The sequence below is a fragment of the Sinocyclocheilus grahami genome, unplaced genomic scaffold, assembly GCF_001515645.1.
Source record: "Sinocyclocheilus grahami isolate Dianchi unplaced genomic scaffold, SAMN03320097.WGS_v1.1 scaffold54.1, whole genome shotgun sequence".
Taxonomy (NCBI): domain Eukaryota; kingdom Metazoa; phylum Chordata; class Actinopteri; order Cypriniformes; family Cyprinidae; genus Sinocyclocheilus; species Sinocyclocheilus grahami.
Genome location: NW_015505233.1, coordinates 4,842,025 through 4,860,901, shown reverse-complemented (window position 1 = coordinate 4,860,901; position 18,877 = coordinate 4,842,025). Strand labels below are relative to the sequence as shown.

The following is an 18,877-nucleotide window of genomic DNA, read 5'->3' as shown; positions in this document are numbered from 1 at the left end:
TAGTCTAACGTTACTCTCCCAGGATCAGTAAACAGTCCTCCATAAAATGTGCTGCACACATCTGGATATTTGGGTTAAACTGTTCTGGAACAGTATTGTAAATACAACTTAACCACTGATTTGAACTTAACCACTGATTTGTAGTCGTGTCCTCTTTTGGAAGACCAAACAAAGTAGTTTCGCTTTCACAACGAAACACACGGCAGCCTAGCGTGAGGGGAAGCCCCGGCTTAGCGTGCTACATGTGATGGACCCCGGGCTGAACTCCGCTTCGTCCACGGTGAAAGTTGATGTATTCCCTCAGCGACCAGCTGTAGGCATGACGAAGCTATATCGTCCTCTTTTGGAAGACCAAACAAAGTAGTTTCGCTTTCAACGAAGCACACAGCGGAAGCAACAACAATACTACAGCGAGAATAAACGTTACGCCGCCTTTCTTTGCGTGAACATTTGGGCGGCGTTATGCAAATCTTCCCACATAGTGAGGTAGATATGTGGGGGCGTGTTAGAATGAGCCGTTTTAGGTAGGTGTGGCGGACTCTTAACTTTTATAAAGAATATCTCTTTGGATTTGAGACTTTAGTCTTTGCAACTTTACAGATCTTCTTTATGCACCAAGAGCTTGTAACACTCTTGTAACAAGAGAAAAGAACATTTGAAATCGCATCATATGACCCCTTTAAACAAATGCAGCTTTGGGGAGCATAAGAGACAGAACATTCAAAATCTTACCAACTCCAAACTTATGAATGGTAGTGTATAGTGCATACTTTTATCTCTTACCGTTCTTTGGGTACAGACGTTTTCTTAAATCTCCTAATTGTGACAGACACTTCCTGGAGCAAGTCACAGCCCCGTAGGTTATCAGGCTTTTTAGGGGCAGACTGAGGATCTGCTTTAGACGTGGAAGCCTTTTCCTGAAAAGAAGCGAGATTTTATGAAAATTAGAGCTGCTGTGTTGGTCATCATTTGGCCTTTACCTCCATGCAAAGAGCACAAATCAAGTGAAGAGTTATTTCTTTTATGAAGCAATGCAGCTATACAGCCACTAGAGGGGTCTGTATAGCAGTTAGACAACTGAATATCACCCCCAAACCAGCATTCAAAGCTATGCCGTCAGTTTTGAAACAGCTTGAATGAACACAAAGGATTACACTCTTCAGTTTAAAATGGCCCAAAAGTCAATTAGAGTTCAAGTCTGTGTTTGTTCTGTACCTTGGTGGCCTGAGCTCTCTGCAGCAGGGATGAGAGCGAGTGAGCTTTACTACTGTGAGGTTTGGCTGAGGGCATCCGCACCACCGGCCTCAAGCTCTCATCCAGACCCTTATCATTCACTGCCTTAATGTGCACCAAGAACGAACGATACTTTCCCCCTGCCATGCCTAGAAAGGGGAATGAAAGGAAAATTTGTGTTGCATATTCACACCAGTTAAATACTGCAGCTCTGCACTGTTTTTATTTCTGTTAGTCTTCTGGCACACTGCAGGATGGGAGGAAGTGGCTGCTATAAATGACTTGTGATGACTGTTTGGGCGAACCTTTGAGGAGTATGGGACTTGTAAGGCTCAGCATCCCTGCGTGTCCAGACAGATCCAGTCCACTGGACAACCACACCGGCCCACACAAGATATCATCTTTGTGCTCCTGCAGGAACGGACAGAGCCTGGAGCCTGAGACAGACAGAGATGTATTATTAAAGAATGCTGACAGACGTTAGCATAACAGGTGAACGTTTTTAGGTGGTCAAGATGGCTTAATCATCTGGACTCTTTACCTGGCAACTCCTCGATGTCCATGAACTGGATGTCCTCTGAGAAATCAAGCAGATGTGATTGTCCGTTCTTCTCTCCATTTGAGTGCAAGACATGAGACAATGGGAAAACAATCTGCCTGTCCACTGCTGTCTCTGCAGCACAAAGTTTTACACAACAAAAGATTAATTTAGGGAATCAAATCAGATCAAACTAGCCCCCAGGAATCTACAGTATCTTTTTCTGGTTAAGAGTGGCTCACCATTCACTTTGCCCAGGCCTGGTGCTTTGTTCTTCAGCAGTGTGACCTGAATTTGTGGGATGTTAGTATTACTGCTGTTTAGCATAAACTTGAAGTCCACATGTCCAACCATGCAGGCTTTGGGTAAGACCAGCTCGAACACGTGCTCATCCCAGCTGGAGCTAAGAGAGAGATATATATTACACATTACATGCAAAAAAAGGGGGGAAATGTCTACATTTCTAAAATTTTTATTTTAAATTAAATGTTTATATTTTACGCATGTGTGTGTGTGTGGGATATTGGTAGAATAACACATGGCTGGAAAGACATCTGCCGCTGATATGAATTTTTTTTTTACAGAACATATAATGCAGATAAAATGCTTGAAATGGTGTAATTACTTAGTTTGTCCAGCAGAGCCCGCTCCATTGTTTGCTACTGGCGACCTGGATGAAACGCTTTAAAGCTTAAGTCAATGGAAACCCATTGAAACTTTGAACGGCCATATCTCCGTAACGGCGCAGCGAATCCGCACCAAATTCGGGGGATCCCTTCAGCTCGAGGAACCCTCTCGAACGCGAATCGAGTGTACGTCTCGATGCCCTCTTTCGAATGAGACCACCCCCGCGTGGATAGCCCCCGGGGTTTGGGAGTTACGGGTGGTTAAATTCGCGGTCCGGCGCCGACCGATCAAGCGATCCCGGGGGGCTACCGACGCACAGAGGGTGGCGTTCGAGAGGGCTCCTCGAGCTGAAGGGATCCCCCGAATTCTCGTGTTCGCGAGATAGTGACACCAGTCAACACTTTCCCTTCAGTAAGGAGGTTTCTTGTTCAGGCAGCATTCAAGCGTGGTCTTACTCGACTGTAAGTGCCCTGCGAAGTGGACTTCACATGAAATTCCGCCATGATTCCAGTTCCAAGGAATCCTTAAAAGGAAGTTTTTCTTTTTTAATAAATCTGCAATTTCTGTCAATATGGGGTGCTGTGTGTACATTAATGAGGAAAAAAAAATTAACTTAAATGATTTTCGAATACATAGGCCTATACGAGAAACATATTTTTACTTAAATAATAAATTAAGAAAATGAAAGAAAAACTGTGCAACAAGTAGCCTAGTATGCAGTTTCGGTTCATTTTTGTGCTGTGCGAAAGGAAACAATGCAGCCTGTTCATTATCATAATAAAATGCAGTCAGTCAAACATACAGGGAAAAAAACGATGTAGTAAAAAAAAGCTATGTAGTAAAATCTGTTAAGCCATTAAAGGGTTAGTTCACCCAAAAATGAAAATTAGCCCATAAATTACTCACCCTCAAAGCACCCTAGGTGTATATGACTTTCCTCTTTCAGACGAATCCAGTCGGAGTTATATTAAAAATTGTCTTTGCTAGGTGTATATGACTTTCTTCTTTCAGACGAATCCAGTCGGAGTTATATTAAAAATTGTCTTTGATCTTTCAAGCTGTTTAATGCCACTCAGCGGGTGTTGCATGCAACAGTCCAAAAGAAGTTAAATAAAAAGCGCCCATCCATAAAAAAAAAAAAGTGTCTCACACGGCTCCGGGGGTTGAACAAAGGCCTCCTGTAGTGAATCGATGCGTTTTTGTAAGAAAAATATCCAAATTCAAAACGTAATAATCACTTTAATGTAGCTTGCGCCAACAGTTGTACACGGAAGCAGCTCCGGGCTGATGACGTATGAGGTCAGCGTTGCGCATGCGCCGGTGAGTCTCGTGAAAACCAACGTTTATTAACAGGAGCAAAGGAAGCAAAGTTTCCTTACTTTAGCAAAGGAAAACCAGTCTCCTCTTGGCTTATATCGAAATCCTCCGACACGCTTCTTTACAAATCCTCGTTTTGTACTTCTAAATAGTGACCATTGTTTTGTTTTGATCTCTCCCCTGCGCTTCCGCGCTCGTCACTTCTGAGCGGCGCATGTGCAAAGCCGACCTCATACGTCATCCGCCCGGAGCTGCTTCTGTGTACAACAGTGAGCACAAGCTAGATTAAAGTGATTATTATGTTTTGATTATGGATATTTTCTTACAAAAACACATCAAATCGCTACAGGAGGCCTTTGTTCACCCCCCGGAGCGGTGTGAGACACTTTTTTTTATGGATGGGCGCTTTTTATTTAACTTCTTTTGGACTGATGCATGCAACATTAGTGAGTGAGTGGCATTAAACAGCTTGAAAGATCGAAGACAATTTTTAATATAACTCCGACTGGATTCGTCTGAAAGAAGAAAGTCATATACACCTAGGATGACTTGAGAGTGAGTAATTTATGGGCTAATTTTCATTTTTGGGTGAACTAACCCTTTAAGTGTTATCACCGTACCGCCGTGATGTTATGCAAAACATTTTTTTTACGTGGATATGAACGCGAGTGAAGTACATAAATAATAATTTGCCATTCAAATACATCGCGAATACGGAAACTTTTGATTTTGTGTGGAATGAGAGACCCAACGTTGGTTTCGGTTTTGTTTTAGCCTAAATTAATTTGTTTTGGCTTGTCGTTTATATAGCTTCTTATATTTTTAATTCTTGTTCTTTTCTAAATACTGTTAATTGAAAGGATTTGTTGTGGAGTGAGGGGAACTAAAATAGCCTAGCTATGTTTACAGTGTTTATTATAATGTTTGTAAACATTTCGCGTCGGCATTAGGCCTATTTCTGAATGAAATAATAAAATGTGACTTATACGCGAGAGTGTAGGTTGTTTGTGAATGTACACCTGTCGCTCTGTAGCTTCCAAGTGCGTGTGTGTTGCGCGGCGTCGCCGTGGTGCTGCTGGTGAAGGTGTTGTGGATGCCGCCTTTGTTGCTGTTCCTGCTGCACCTCCACCCAGCAAGGGGGCACTGTTGCGGAGAAGCGTGGCGTCAGCGTTTCAAAACGTGTTAGTTCCACCAGAGAAGAAAGTGTCTCTACGGTCAATGGCTGGTCCACCAGGAGGTCAACTCCTGCCAAAAGACACACAGCTTACTATACTGAACATTTCCACAGGTATGAGGCAAACCATCATTTTACTGCTAGTGTGATTTACACAGAGAGAGAAATACAACATCAGATGACACAATGAACAAAGAACAACACAGAGGAAAATTTTCCTGAAAGCACACTGTGCATCAGCTGTTTTAAACATACAAATTTCAATTCAACAGGACAAAATTGATTTCTTAAAGCTGATTTCTGATGTGAGGTAGCTGAAGGGGCAAATTAAATAAACTATTTGAACCTCCTGCACTATGTTGGACAGACAAACACACAAGTTTAATATGCTTTCATGTGTCACTCACCTGTGATACCTGGGCTCGAAGGATTTGATGTGGGTTTTGCTCCGTCCAGTAGTTGCTCTGCCCTATTAGACAGGGGGCCGTCGACAAAAATGTCGGCGTCATCGATATCATCACACACACCTCCAATTTGAAGGAAATGAAGCTCTCCACCTTCATATAGGGGAAAAAAAACTTATGTGACCAAGTGCTCAAGCTTTTTATAGTAAACCATGAATAACATAACTGCATGTAGCATGTTTACTGCAAGTAAAAATATCTTGCAATATGAGATGACCTCATATGTCATCTGCCCGGAGCTGCTTCCGTGTACAACTGTTGGCGCAAGCTACATTAAAGTGATTATTACGTTTTTAATGATATTGGATATTTTTCTTACAAAAACGCATTGATTCGCTACAGGAGGCCTTTGTTCACCCCCCGGAGTCATGTGAGACACTTTTTTTTATGGATGGGCGCTTTTTATTTAACTTCTTTTGGACTGATGCATGCAACACCTGCTGAGCGGCCTTAAACAGCTTGAAAAATCAAAGACCATTTTTAATATAACTCCGACTGGATTCGTCTGAAAGAAGAAAGTCATTTACACCTAGGATGACTTGAGGGTGGCTAATTTTCATTTTTGGGTGAACTAACCCTTTAAGGAAGGCACACACATCATATATGGGGTTAGAGGCTTGTTCAACTCGCTAACTGCAAGTATATCTTATAGTAACAGTAATTTTAGTCTTAATCAAACTACTCATTAATACAGTGACGGACAGCAAGAAAACCGAAAGTGAAAGGCAGGGATGGAAGTCCCCTATTCTCCCTTATTCTAATACATGCACAGATGGGATAAGAAATTCGTCTTGAGCAGCAAGTCAGCATATTAGAATGAGTTCTAAATGATCATGTGACACTGAAGACAGGGGAAATGGCTGCTGAAAATCCAGCTTTGCCATCATAGGAATAAATTACATTTATGCATACTCAAAAACACACAATAACAAAGCAGGCATTAATAGACCACAGCAACAGATTCATAAACTGTACTGAAATGTTTAATTCAGCCAATTAAAAGAGCAATACATATTATAAAACCAGTATGGTGGACAAACAATTCACTCAACCCTTGACTCACCAAGGTCACTTCTCATGAATGTAAGCAAAACGGTTTGAGAGTTTCAGCCCTGTTTGAGAGTCGGCTGAGCTCACTACGGTTAATGAGAACCTTCTTGGTTACCATGGCAATGAGGTACGTGTGGGTAGCAAGCTAAACTGAAAGAAACTGTGAACCTCCACACCTCATATGCCCTTGTTCGTAAACAAGACATGAAGAAGCCAGTTATAAAGCATCTGAGTTGCTTACCTTTTGTGCAGGCACATAGCCGGTCGGTGCCTGAGCAGTAGGTAACAGAGACGAAGGGGTCCACCTCTTCTGTTCCCTCTTTCTTGGGTGGCTCCACCTTGGCCATCACCTCAAGGGTGGACAAGTCAAGAATCATGATGTAACCTGCCTGCGTAGTCACCACCAGGTGTCCAAGTCCAGCCACCTCTCCTCTCTTTTCCTTCCCAACGGCAGTTCCTATGCTTGGGCCCGCTGTCACTGCGGACATAACCATCCCTGTGCAATTTTTGAGCCCTGAAGGTGTAGACTCCTCTGAAGTTTCCTCTCCGTCATCTTCTCTGCCATCCAGCACATCTGGCGGCAGGAGGAGGAGAGATGTGACGGCATCCCTTGGGTCACAAATCTGCTGGACCTTCACCGGTTCCTCCTCCAGGGTCACGATACGGGTGGAGTAATTCAACTTGTAGAGCGCAAGGTATCCGCCGCCACCACTGCCCCCTAGAGGTCTGGAAGTATGGGGCTGTTGCTGGTCATGAGGGGGCAGGATGAGAGGGGTCTGTGGAGGAGAGGTGCCCGAGTGGGCTTCATGGCCATTAGCCAGTGTCTGTCCTTTGCGATGGCCACAGAGAGCCGAGTGCAGACGGTTGAGGGTGTTTAACACCTCCACCTGATTGATAGCGCTAAGGGACTCTACGGAGCACGGCTGAAGACCGACTAACAAGTGTAATCCATCACTGCAGGGCGTGATGGAATCAATGTACAGGTTCTCTTCCTCCAATGCTTTTGGCAACCGCAAGCACTGCACCAGAGAACCCGGCCGTGGAGCCAGAGAGCTCCACTTTTCCCCATCCAAAGGTCCGAGCCCAGCCGCCGCATCCGCAAACTGCTGGATGTACGTGATGGGAGGGTCCTGCAGCAACAGCTGCTCGTGAGAGTCAAACTCCATCTCGATAATCTGCGGGACAGTAAAGCCCTCCTCGTGAAGCCCTTTGCTCATCAGGTTGTTCATCTGGGTGAACACCTTCCCTGAAGACTTCTCATCTGCTTCCTTGATGCTGTACAGGAGTAGTACAGGCATAGTCCTTTGCACAGGGGCGGCTGGTGGTAGGTTCGGGGAGCCCAGGTCTGTGGGGGGATTACAGGACTCGATCTCCATGGGACCCTGGTCCGGTGCAAGCCCCTCAGAGGCAGCGGTCCTTACTGGGCTATCCATGGAGCGCCGAGACGGAGGTGGACCTAGTGGAGAACTAGCTGCTGACCGGTAGCTTAGCAGTCCTCCGGCCAGCAGGCAGGGGAAAGGAATGTTGTGGTGCTCAGCCAGTCTCTCCTTAGCCTTGTCGGCTTTTGGGGGGCCCAGTGAGTGCGGAGTGTTGGCCCCCAGCTCCTCCAGGTCTTTAACTGTGTCCTCCAGCACACTGGCCACCACCTCCCACTGCAACTTCTCAGGCTGCTGTAGGACACTGAGAGCTGTGACTCCCAAACTCACCTCCATTGTCTCTTTCTGACCAAGTGGGCCTACACAAATGGAAAGCAGGAAAACAATAAATAGGGTGTTTGGTGACAACATTGAGTGCAGATACAGTATGTTAAAAAAACATAGTTAATACATGAAAACCAATGTCCAAGTGCTTTTACCTGTGACCGACTCTGATCTGGAATGCTCTTCGCTGTCCGAGTCCTCTATCTGGTCATCACTAGGTACAAAAACACAGGAGATGTTCAATAAACACAACAACAGAGTAAGACATCTTAGGTATGTATATGAAGGTTTAAAACCTGTCTCCCTCTAGTTTGGGTAAGTCAGAGCAGCAGGTGGCCTCTTCTAGCCAGGAGAGTGTGGGCCTTCGTGATTCTGTGCCCGTGAGACTCTGCTGCTCGCTGCTAGACAGGATCAACTGCCTCAGGATGGCTGGGTCATATGGGTTCACCTCAAACTTTAAATGCACCTGCACAGGTGAGAAAAACATGGAGGTTTAGGTGTACTGCGCCATTCTCATCCACTTTAGAAATTAACATAAGAGATTAACAACAAACCTTCATAAGCTTTGAAACATCCCAGATGCAAATCTTCCCCCTTTTGGTTGCCGTAGCAAGGAAATGTGGGCAGCTTCCTAACCCATAGCACACGATTTTATCCGAACCATCTGCACTGGGAAACTGAGCTGGGCTGGTGGCCAAAGTGACGGATAGCGGAACGTTTTGGGTGTGCTCCCCTTTCACAAACGGACAGTTGGGCGAATGGCGCTCATGCTCGGACCTAAAAAGATATAAAAGGTATTATTAGGATGGTCACAGAGAGGAGTTTCCTCAGCTCTTTTGTAGGCCTTTGTTACAGTTCATGTTTGAGTGAGTGTGACATTGCGGTTGTGTTTTAGTGGGGTGCTTCTCACCAGGGCTCATCTGTAGGTTCCCAGCACACTAAACACACACTACAGGTGAAGCACATGGCCCGGTCATCACCTGTCGATGCAGGCTAGAAGGAAGAAGACAGTTGTTAGCGTCATCTATAGTGCAAAGAGTCATTCAAAGTCCTAATACAAGGGGACAAAGATGACACATTATAGCACCGAAATGAGTGCTTTGGAAACATGTTGTGACATTTTGAATATAACCTAAGAAAACTGCAAATCTGATCTGCTCTTCAGCATGTAGGGCCCTATGATTATTATTATTATTATTTGGGAGCCATTATGATTATTATTAATTAAACAATCATTATTGCCTCATTGTTTTTATATAATGCATTTTAAGTCATGGAAACTACAATATTAAGGCAGATGCGTTGTTGGTGAAATTATTACCGATATTAAAACACATTAAACGTCAACAGCCAAAAAATTTTCACAGGATTATGAACGTAGGCTAAGTTACCTGAAAGTAATGCATGAGCTTCATCTTGGGCTTTTTTTTTTCTTTTTCTTTTCTCTGAGCTGTTGATCAATTATGATCATTTGCAGTCAGCCGCAAACATGAGGTGAGGTGAAGTGCGAGCGGGCGCGGATGCGGGAATGGTGTGTCACGTGTGCTATTATAGCCTACTGCCTGCGTTCACCATAAAATGCTTTTTTTAAATATATAATTATATATATATATATATATATATAGAGAGAGAGAGAGAGAGATGTTCATGTTTCTATTTTTTATTTATGTATATGTTAATATTAATATAGAACAAACTTTTTTTTTTGGAGCAACTGGGATGGTGTCCCCCTGGGAGTTGGTGCTCTACGGAAACTGTGTACTGTGCATTTAGGGAGCGGTGGTATTGTATAAACAAGTGGCTGTGAATCTTAAGCGGCAAAAATACCATTTAAATATGAATCCTTGCATGTACTGCTTGTCTCTGTGTGAATGAACTACACACATACTGAAGCACGTGTGACACTTGTGGTGTTTTCAGTCTCTGCTGTCTTAATATAGGAGTAGCCTACATGAAAACATGAACATAATCTTTAGAAATGCTCTGAGAGTTACTTTATGAGCATTTTACCATTTCTTTTGAGAAAAACTACTGTCATATCATATAAACAGAGAAACTTAATGGTCTTCAGAGCAACCCATCAAAATAAATGTTTGGTTTAACTTAAAAGAAACCGTGACAGAAATATTACTTAATGTAATGATAGTACTACTACTACTAATAAAATTCTTATTAAAACGTTATTTTTAAAGGAATATTTACCAGAAAAGTTATTTACCAGAATTTATTTAGCAGAAAAAATTTAAATACACAACACAGTACTTCTGGGGAAAATAATATAAAATATATTAATTAGAGATGCTTTTGATTATTAATATTTAATGAAACCATTAAAATTGAATACAGAAAAATAATGGAAAACAGAATTTGGTCAAAATAAACCTGAATTTGAGAAAGAAAAAAAATTCAGTGCCTTAATTTAATTTTTATCAAATGTTTAATAAATTGCAGTTTAATATGGTACGTTTCATGATTTAAATTAATTAGACTTATTAAGTTCAATACAATTTAGTTTGACCATTAAAACAGTCGAGAAAAATTAAAACGGAATCCAGAAAAATGTTATGGAATTTGGGGAAATATAAAACAGATTTCATAGGGCCCTAAGCATGTTACATTAGCACAAGTCTTGCATGAAAGACTCCGCAACTTATTTACCAACACATCTGGTATAACATCTGGTATAACCCTTAAAGAAAATTCAGTTCATAATTAATCACGTTTTCCCATTTCGCTCTATTTCTTTAACTAACAGAATGTCCCTTTGCTGTGGCATCACCCTTTCATCCACAACACAGAGGCACTGTTCTCCCTTCACTTCGATCGGTTGGCATGACAACAGGGAACATGGGTGAGAGAAGTAGTGTGGTCTCTTTGGTTACCAGCACAGCTCAACCCTCCTTGGCATGCATGGTGACTCGAATAAAGACAATACATCATGTACCAGCACATCATCGGGAATTCCCTGATTTTACAATAAAACCGAAACAAAACGTTCATAAAATGATCTTTGAACTCATAATAGACATCTCAAACATTAACTGACGGTACTGTCCTGGATTTATCTCTGCTGTTTATATAGTCTGAACAATTAGAAAATACAATTCGTTCATTCTTGTTGACCCAGTTTAAGGTCTGTGCTCAAAATGATTTCACTTTCAATAAATGATACAAACAGACTTTCACAATCAGTCAGTGACCATCAAGAGGAATCATTCAAACAGTGAAAAAATAAACCAAAAATAATACATACCACACATAAAGAAAAATGAAGAGGACCTGAGCAGGGCGAAATTTAAAGGTGACAGTCAAATTTGAAAAGAATCCTTGCCATGGCAATGACACAAACCTGGTGATAAAAGCCTGCCTGGGCCATGGGATCAGGCTGAGCCCACCTGTAGCCAGTATGAGGCCAGGATGTGAACGTCTCTCTCCTGTTAGCTTCACTGTACATCAAAGACCTGTAAATATCACACATACACTCTTTAAGTAAAAAAAAAAAGAAATCTTTTGTGGTGAAGAGGCACAAACAGCACTTCAAATCATTCTACATCCTCAAATCCACTATAATTAAATACACGTATTTCTGTAGAAAATTTAAGCGGCGCTTGCCCATGCTGTCACCATATAAGGTGTTCTGGGTGGTTTCCAGTGCGTTTACTTAAAGGGGTCATGAACTGAGAAATCAAAATTCCCTTGATGTTTTGACATATAAGAGGTAGGGTTGGGAATTGAAAATCGATTCCGATTCCAGAATCGGATACTTAAGGTCAGGAATCGGATGCTTGTTATCAAATTAAAATTTCGATTCTGCATATCGATTCCTATGCACTTTTTTTCTTCATCTGTGAGGACCCGACCTAGCGATCTGCCAGGACCTTGCTCGCTAATCTAAGCGCTTTGATGTGTGCAATCAATGTTGTGATCACTTGGTTCGTCCGTGCAGCGTACGATCACACCAGTGTGATTTGAAGATTTAAATCTTCGTTCGCGCTGCCATTGACCTAGAGAGCAGCTGTCTGTCATGAATGAAACAGCTTCTTTTCAGTCACACAGTATCATTATTTCTGTTACAAACATTCAAATCACAGAAGTACTGGGATAAAAGTTTTTAGTTCAGATATAAACTCTGATGTGTACAGTAGCGATTAAAATGGAGTAAATCACCTTTTTAAAGTAATTTGACACTTCAAATGAAGATTTGTCGATTACATTGTTACGCCAGTAGGTGGCGAAAAGGGGCTGTTAAAATGTATTTGTCTTTGAATCATACAAGAGATTCGTTCAAAAACGCTGATTCATCCAGTAACGAAACAAGTACATCTTGAGTGAGTCATTTAATCATTCATTCATAAATTATCCCGTTAGGCTGTTATTCTAGACTGTTGATTTTTGTTCATGGTATTCAGCTCCAATAAATGGTTTGCAAAAAAGAGACACATGATAAATGTTTGATATCATTATTTAATCACATTGGAATCGAAACGAATCAGAATTGATCAAATTCAAATGATACCCAACCCTAATAAGAGTTAATTGTACTATAAAACGTCCTGTAAGTTTCAGAGCAAGTTAGTCTAAAACCAGCTTATATTGAAGCCAATCTGCAAAAACGACTGTTGTGGAATGTGCACTTTTAAGGTGTAATAGTGCAGCTAAACACTGCCTCCACATAAGATGATCAATGCCTGCTTCCACATCACTGCCTGTTTAGCCCCGCCCACTGATTCGCACATGTAGGTGTAAAACAGGACAAAAAAATTGCCTATTACTTCTAAATTATGTTTTATTATGTAAAAATCTTACCATTATAAGGGGACCCCAGAGAACAGTACAAAATAATAAAAAAGGCAGTTCATGACACCTTCAAGGTGTTCTGGGTGTTTTTAAAATGTTTTTTCCTTATTGGACTAAGCCGAAACACCCTATCCTCCAAATATCAAATATGTACTGGTTTATAGATAAGTCTACTGAATTTTGTCACCTACTGTCCCCAAATGGAAAATGGAAATGGAAAAGTAAAAGCACAATTGACCCTTCGCCAAGAGTTTGATTGACCGGTGATCTGACCAATCATAATGCCGAATTCGCCATTTTGTCCGACAAACAAACTAGACAGGAGTGTTAGTAGATTAGAATAAGTAGAGTTGAATTTGAAAATGGTGCTTTGACATCTTTCTGTTGTTGAGACAACATACTTTCTAATGTTCATTCAGGTTTATTTCATGCTGTAACTAGTAGTAAAAGATCAGTTCACATGCCGCTTGAACAATTGACACATTAAAGAGCCACAAAACTGTATTTATTATTTGATTTTCTTTCAAAGCTTAGACTTGGTTTCATTCCAAAAGTAAAGCCGTTGTCAATATCCTCATTACTCTGTGATGTATTTTTCACTGCACCATGGCTTGTCAGACATAGCAATAGTAGCTAACAGGGGTGGGTCTTTGCGAAGGATCAATTCTCAAGCTGCACTATTTGCAGAAACCTTTACAATTTTGAATGCTTTTATGCTATCACAAATAATCTGACAAACACTGAATTGACCCTTTCCTGTGCAGTTACCTGTCTACAGAGCGCCCGGGTCCGACACCCAGCTCTGGCCGACCGCTCGGTAAGAGGTAGGAGAGTCTGTCCATGACCGAAGAGGCGACCGACAGTGCTGCGACATTCTGATTCAACTTTTTCAACTCGTTAACGATGGCACTCGTTACCACCTTCAGCACATGATGAGGGAGATGGAAGGTCACGGTCGCCCACTGGAAAGTGAGAAAGATGGAGGGTGATATTACATTTCAACAGCATTTACAGCAGGAAGGCATGCAAGATGGTGTAAATAATAGGCCTATGTTTTTTTAGGAGCTTGTAACAGCTGCAAATACTTGAGGATTTTTCGAGTTCAGCTGCCTAATTTCAGGCCAAAGTGTTTAAATATTTCTAAACTCAAATGTCTGAACAAGTCTGAACAAGCTTGTTCACAACAATCCTGACTTATTTTAACTTTCACTCTCATTTAAACCTAGAAAAAAACTCCTATGTTCAAACATGAAATAACCTGATACACAATCTGTGCTCTTTCCAAGAGCCTGGAAAGTTCCAGAACCCAGTGCAGTGGCCTGAAAGGGGTCAATGGAGAGCGGAGTGAGAAATCCATCAACGTAGCTGACGCTCATTGTTATAGCAGTGCCATCTGGATGTCCGCCAAATTGCGGAAAAAAGGGTGCTTGGATGACTACACAAGGGAACACTGCACTTACTTTCTTTTTTTTTTTTTTACCACATGAGGCTGATGCCGTGGTCCACTGCGAAACTGCATGATGAGGACTGCAGTAATATGCTGATGGCTTGGAGGACGCAGGGGAGAAACATGCCGTCATTATTAACTGCAGAGGCCCATTTATTTAAAGACTCAGAAAGAAAGTGCTGATCTAGGATCGGTTTCCTTCCTGCTATCTAGATGAATATGACTGATGCGTAGATGGGGTAAACAGTTCCTAGATCAGCATTTATGGGGGGTCCTTATAAACACCATTTAAATACAGGAGCGGCAGAATCCCAGTGCGATAACCGATGCTCTTGTTTTCTCACTACAAAGATGCAATCTGTACGTACTATACACAAAAGACTAAAGAAATTTCTGCTTTCTGTACACGTGCTTTAAGATTTAAATATATTTTTTAACAATTGAATATAACTTTGTATTATTTTTAATTTATTGAATTTTACTTGTTTATTTATTTTTATATATGAATTTATGCTTTTAGTTTTTTTGTAATTTTTTTACATTTGTTGTATTTTGGTTATTGTACATTATTTAATTTTATTATATAAACACTTCTTTTATTTTATTTATTTGTATTGTTTTGTTGTTAATTTTTCATTTTGCAATTATATTTATATTTGTTGTATATTGTTTATTGGTATTGTTTTTTTATTACTGGCACAATATTTCTTTTTTTATGTTTTACTTCAAGCTGCAGTCCGTAACTTTTTTGTGTTTAAAATTTAAAAAATGTATATAATAAGAGAGTACACCATGAATCAATTTTCCAAACCGTGTTTTTGGCTTGTCCTGAATCACTACGGTACACCTATAATAAGTGTTTATATTTGGACTATTTAGACTGGCTCGGGTAGGTACCGCTGCGGAGTAGCCCAGTACCTGCGTGATTCGCCATAGACATAAACAGAGAGAATGTTCTTCCGCAAGACGAACACAGTTCTGTTTATTAACCGCTAGAGCGCCAAAAGTTACGGACTGCAGCTTTAAATGTATGTAAAACAATTATGCCAATAATTATACCAAGACCGAAAATTACTTGCAGGGAAACAAAATTGTACTTGGAAAAAGAACAAAAATGGAAAAAAGCGATCCGTTTAGTAACTTTCTGCTGCATAAAGTACTACTGACACAATCTAAATCACAGTCACGCCTAATCATGTGTTACGGAGCGTAAGCTGAGTGTTTCTCTCAGCTCTTCACTTTGCATTCTTACAGTAGGAGTCGTGACAGTATGTATAAAGACAGAGGGAATCTTAAGATGGACCTCAGCTCTGACAGACTTCACTGACACAGGTGCATTAGTGGGAGTCTTTGATCATCCTCTTGTGACTGCAGGGCTACTGATACACCTCAGCACTGCTGTTTAATACAGCCTGTGTGTCTGCACAGATAAGTCACTGTGAGCATGTGTCTCATGAATAATCTATACGCTGTAATGCTACATGACTCAACTATTCTTGCTTATTAACAAACACACAGTCAGATTGCATTACATCAGCAAACATGTCACCACACACACTGTGCTGCAAGGTTTTAATCCGAAATTATGGGACCCACAAATTCAAGTAAGAAAAAGTAGCTTGCCAGACGCTCTGCAGCACTGAAACATGAAGCCAAATCCCAGCACTGTTTGTGAGAGACAGAGAACCAGTCCTGTGATTAAAGAACACTAAGAACGCATTCCACAATCAAGCCAAAGTCACATCAGATCCAGCTAATTTTATTATATAAATTTTATCAAAAATTCTTGATAGGACAAAATATGTTTTCTATGGAAGCCTGTTTCTGCTTCAGAGTAATTAAATTAAGAAATAAAGTCACAATTGCAAGAAATTAAGCAACAATTGTAAGATATGAAGTTGTATTTGTTAAATATCTTTAAAAAAAAAACAACAACAACTGTGAAATATAAAAGACTCAACTGTAAAATATGATGTCCCAAATGTATAAAATTGCTAAATATATTGCCCCAAAGATATAAAATCAATTCAGAGAAATAAAATTGCAGCTGTAGCTATAAAGATGTAACTGAGATATAAAGGTGCATTGTAAGATATAGTTTTAATTGCGAGCTATAAAGTCACATTTGTGAGCTATAAAGTCTAATTATTAGACAATTAAAACAAAAAGTGAGAAGTCAATTATTAGAAAGGTGTAATTTTGAGTTATGATTATGAGAAATAAAGTCACAGTTGTCAGATATAAAGCCAATTATGAGAAATACAATTTCAAACTGTTGCAATGAAGATGTAATTGTGAGATATTAAGGTGCAACTGTGAGCTATATTACCATAATTATTACAATTGTGAACCACAACGTTGCAATTCTGATGTATAAATTTACAATTACAAGAAATAAAGAGGCCATTATGACATAAATTACTTCCAATTACCATTTTAGCCATAAACAGGCTTGACTCACAAAAAGATTAAAAAAGTCATTCAACCTCTAGTAGGCTAGGTTGATTATTCATTAAGTTATTTATATTTCTACACTTTGCACTTTTTTTACAACTCTGTGGTTACAAAAACATTATAATGATTAGAACAGTAAGATGACTTATGAATGATGCATCCTTCCTGTTAAGACAAACCTTTGCCACTTTGTGATTGGCCGCCGTCTCATGTGAGGTATTCTCCAGGCCTTCTTTGAGCTGTGTGAGAAAGAGATCGTAACCCTCCGTGTTGGAAACATCCACCTTCTCCATACACGCATACAACATCTGCTGGGCCTGCAGGGGAACACAAGGTACATTGTATTTCATGTTTACCATCTATTCAAACCTCAAAGTTGCAGAATATAAGCAATAAGTCATTAATCTATATACAGAGCACATGAAAGTCCATCACAGTTAAAGCAACAACACTGTGATGGCCTCACCGAGTCTGTATTTTCTCACGTGGACATCAAATGATAGTGTTGAAGTGTTACGCCATTAGACTGCTTCAGATTATTAAGGGATACTGATCTCAAAGGACAAATAGCACAGGAGGGATTGTACTTTCTACTGCAGGAAACATTAGATATTACAGAACCAAGACAGTAAAGATGTTACACAAGATTACCATTTCAATAATGCTGTTCCTCTAAAATTCCTATTCATCAAAGAATCCTACAAAATGTATCGAGGTTTCAACAAAAAATATTAATTAGCAAAATTGTTTGGCTGTAATAAGAAATATTACTTGCGCATCAAATCAGCATGTTAAAAATATTTCTGAAGGATCATGTGACACTGAAGACCGGAACAGTTAATTGAAATACTAATTACTGTTTTACTGTATTTTTAAACAAATAAATGACTCTAGACATCATAAAAGATTTCAAAAACATTTACAAATTCTTAACCAATCTCAAACTTTTGAACTGTAGTGTACTTTTAGACTAACCTGGGTTACCCCGATTCAAACTTAAAGGGTTAGTTCACCGAAAAATGAAAATTAGCCCATAAATTACTCACCCTCAAGTCATCCTAGGTGTATATGACTTTCTTCGTTCAGACGAATCCAGTCGGAGTTATATTAAAAATTGTCTTTGATCTTTCAAGCTGTTACAGCCTAGTATCGCGATTTTTTCTGCAGCAATACTGTATCGATACACGGACGCCAAGTATCGATCTTTTATTATACTATTTGGTAGAATAATAAAATCAATTCTTTACAATCCACTAGATGGTGGTTTAGCTGGGTCACCTTCAGCATGCAGTAAGTTAGTAAAATAAAGAGGGTGGCATCGCGGAAAGTTATCAGGAAAGCCCTGTCCATGGACTTACTTCGGATTTGTAAACAAGGAGGGGATGTAAGTAGGGATGCACCGAAAATATAGGCTACAAATAATAATAATAATAATAATATATATGGCACGCCGCGTCGCGCCCCGCAGAGTTCAGCGCGCACGTTTCACTCTCCTCATCACTGCGCAGTTTGACGCTCCGCTCAATATTCCGATCTATGAATGTGCGTTCCACTCGTGTACCGCTCATGCTCACCGGAAAAGCAAAGTTCGCTCAAATAACGAGCTGACAGGAAATTTCTATGCAGTATAGGCCTACTTGTTCCGGTTTGCAGTAGAGCTATCTAATGCTACCTTCAGTGACGCTATGCTCTGCTATGCTATGCTCAAATGCTCTGATAATAATAGCTTTGTAGGACTATAAATTATTTGGATAATTAGTCAAAAAAACAACAACAACAAATGTCTGATTCGGTTACATAGAAATTAATAAAAATAATATATTGATATTTAATATTAAGGTAACACTTTTCAATAAGGTTCCATTAGTTAATGTATTAACTATCATGAACGAACAATGAACAATACATTTATTACAGTATTTATTAATCTTTCTTAATGTTAGTTAATGAGAATACAGTTATTCACTGTTAGTTCATGTTAATTCAGAGTGCATTAACTGTTAACAAGCACAACTGTTGATTGTAATAATGCATTAGTAAATGTTGAAATTAACGAACTAAGATTAGTAAATGCTG

General features: G+C 40.1%; 1 protein-coding gene across 5 annotated transcripts in view; it reads right to left on the bottom strand.

Annotated features, from left to right (window-relative positions):
* LOC107583536 (baculoviral IAP repeat-containing protein 6-like) overlaps positions 1-18,877 on the bottom strand; it is a 127,538-nt gene that overhangs the window by 73,742 nt on the left and 34,919 nt on the right. For all 5 annotated transcript variants that reach the window (XM_016269787.1, XM_016269790.1, XM_016269788.1 and 2 more), the window contains exons 3-17: positions 16,981-17,118; positions 13,669-13,862; positions 11,453-11,564; positions 9,014-9,096; positions 8,658-8,880; positions 8,400-8,569; positions 8,259-8,317; positions 6,645-8,138; positions 5,297-5,446; positions 4,735-4,960; positions 2,014-2,174; positions 1,775-1,906; positions 1,539-1,670; positions 1,216-1,382; positions 784-917 (exon numbers count right to left, since the gene is read on the bottom strand). In XM_016269787.1, the coding sequence (XP_016125273.1) occupies positions 784-917; positions 1,216-1,382; positions 1,539-1,670; positions 1,775-1,906; positions 2,014-2,174; positions 4,735-4,960; positions 5,297-5,446; positions 6,645-8,138; positions 8,259-8,317; positions 8,400-8,569; positions 8,658-8,880; positions 9,014-9,096; positions 11,453-11,564; positions 13,669-13,862; positions 16,981-17,118 (3,575 nt within the window). The remainder of the gene's footprint in view (positions 1-783; positions 918-1,215; positions 1,383-1,538; positions 1,671-1,774; positions 1,907-2,013; positions 2,175-4,734; positions 4,961-5,296; positions 5,447-6,644; positions 8,139-8,258; positions 8,318-8,399; positions 8,570-8,657; positions 8,881-9,013; positions 9,097-11,452; positions 11,565-13,668; positions 13,863-16,980; positions 17,119-18,877) is intronic.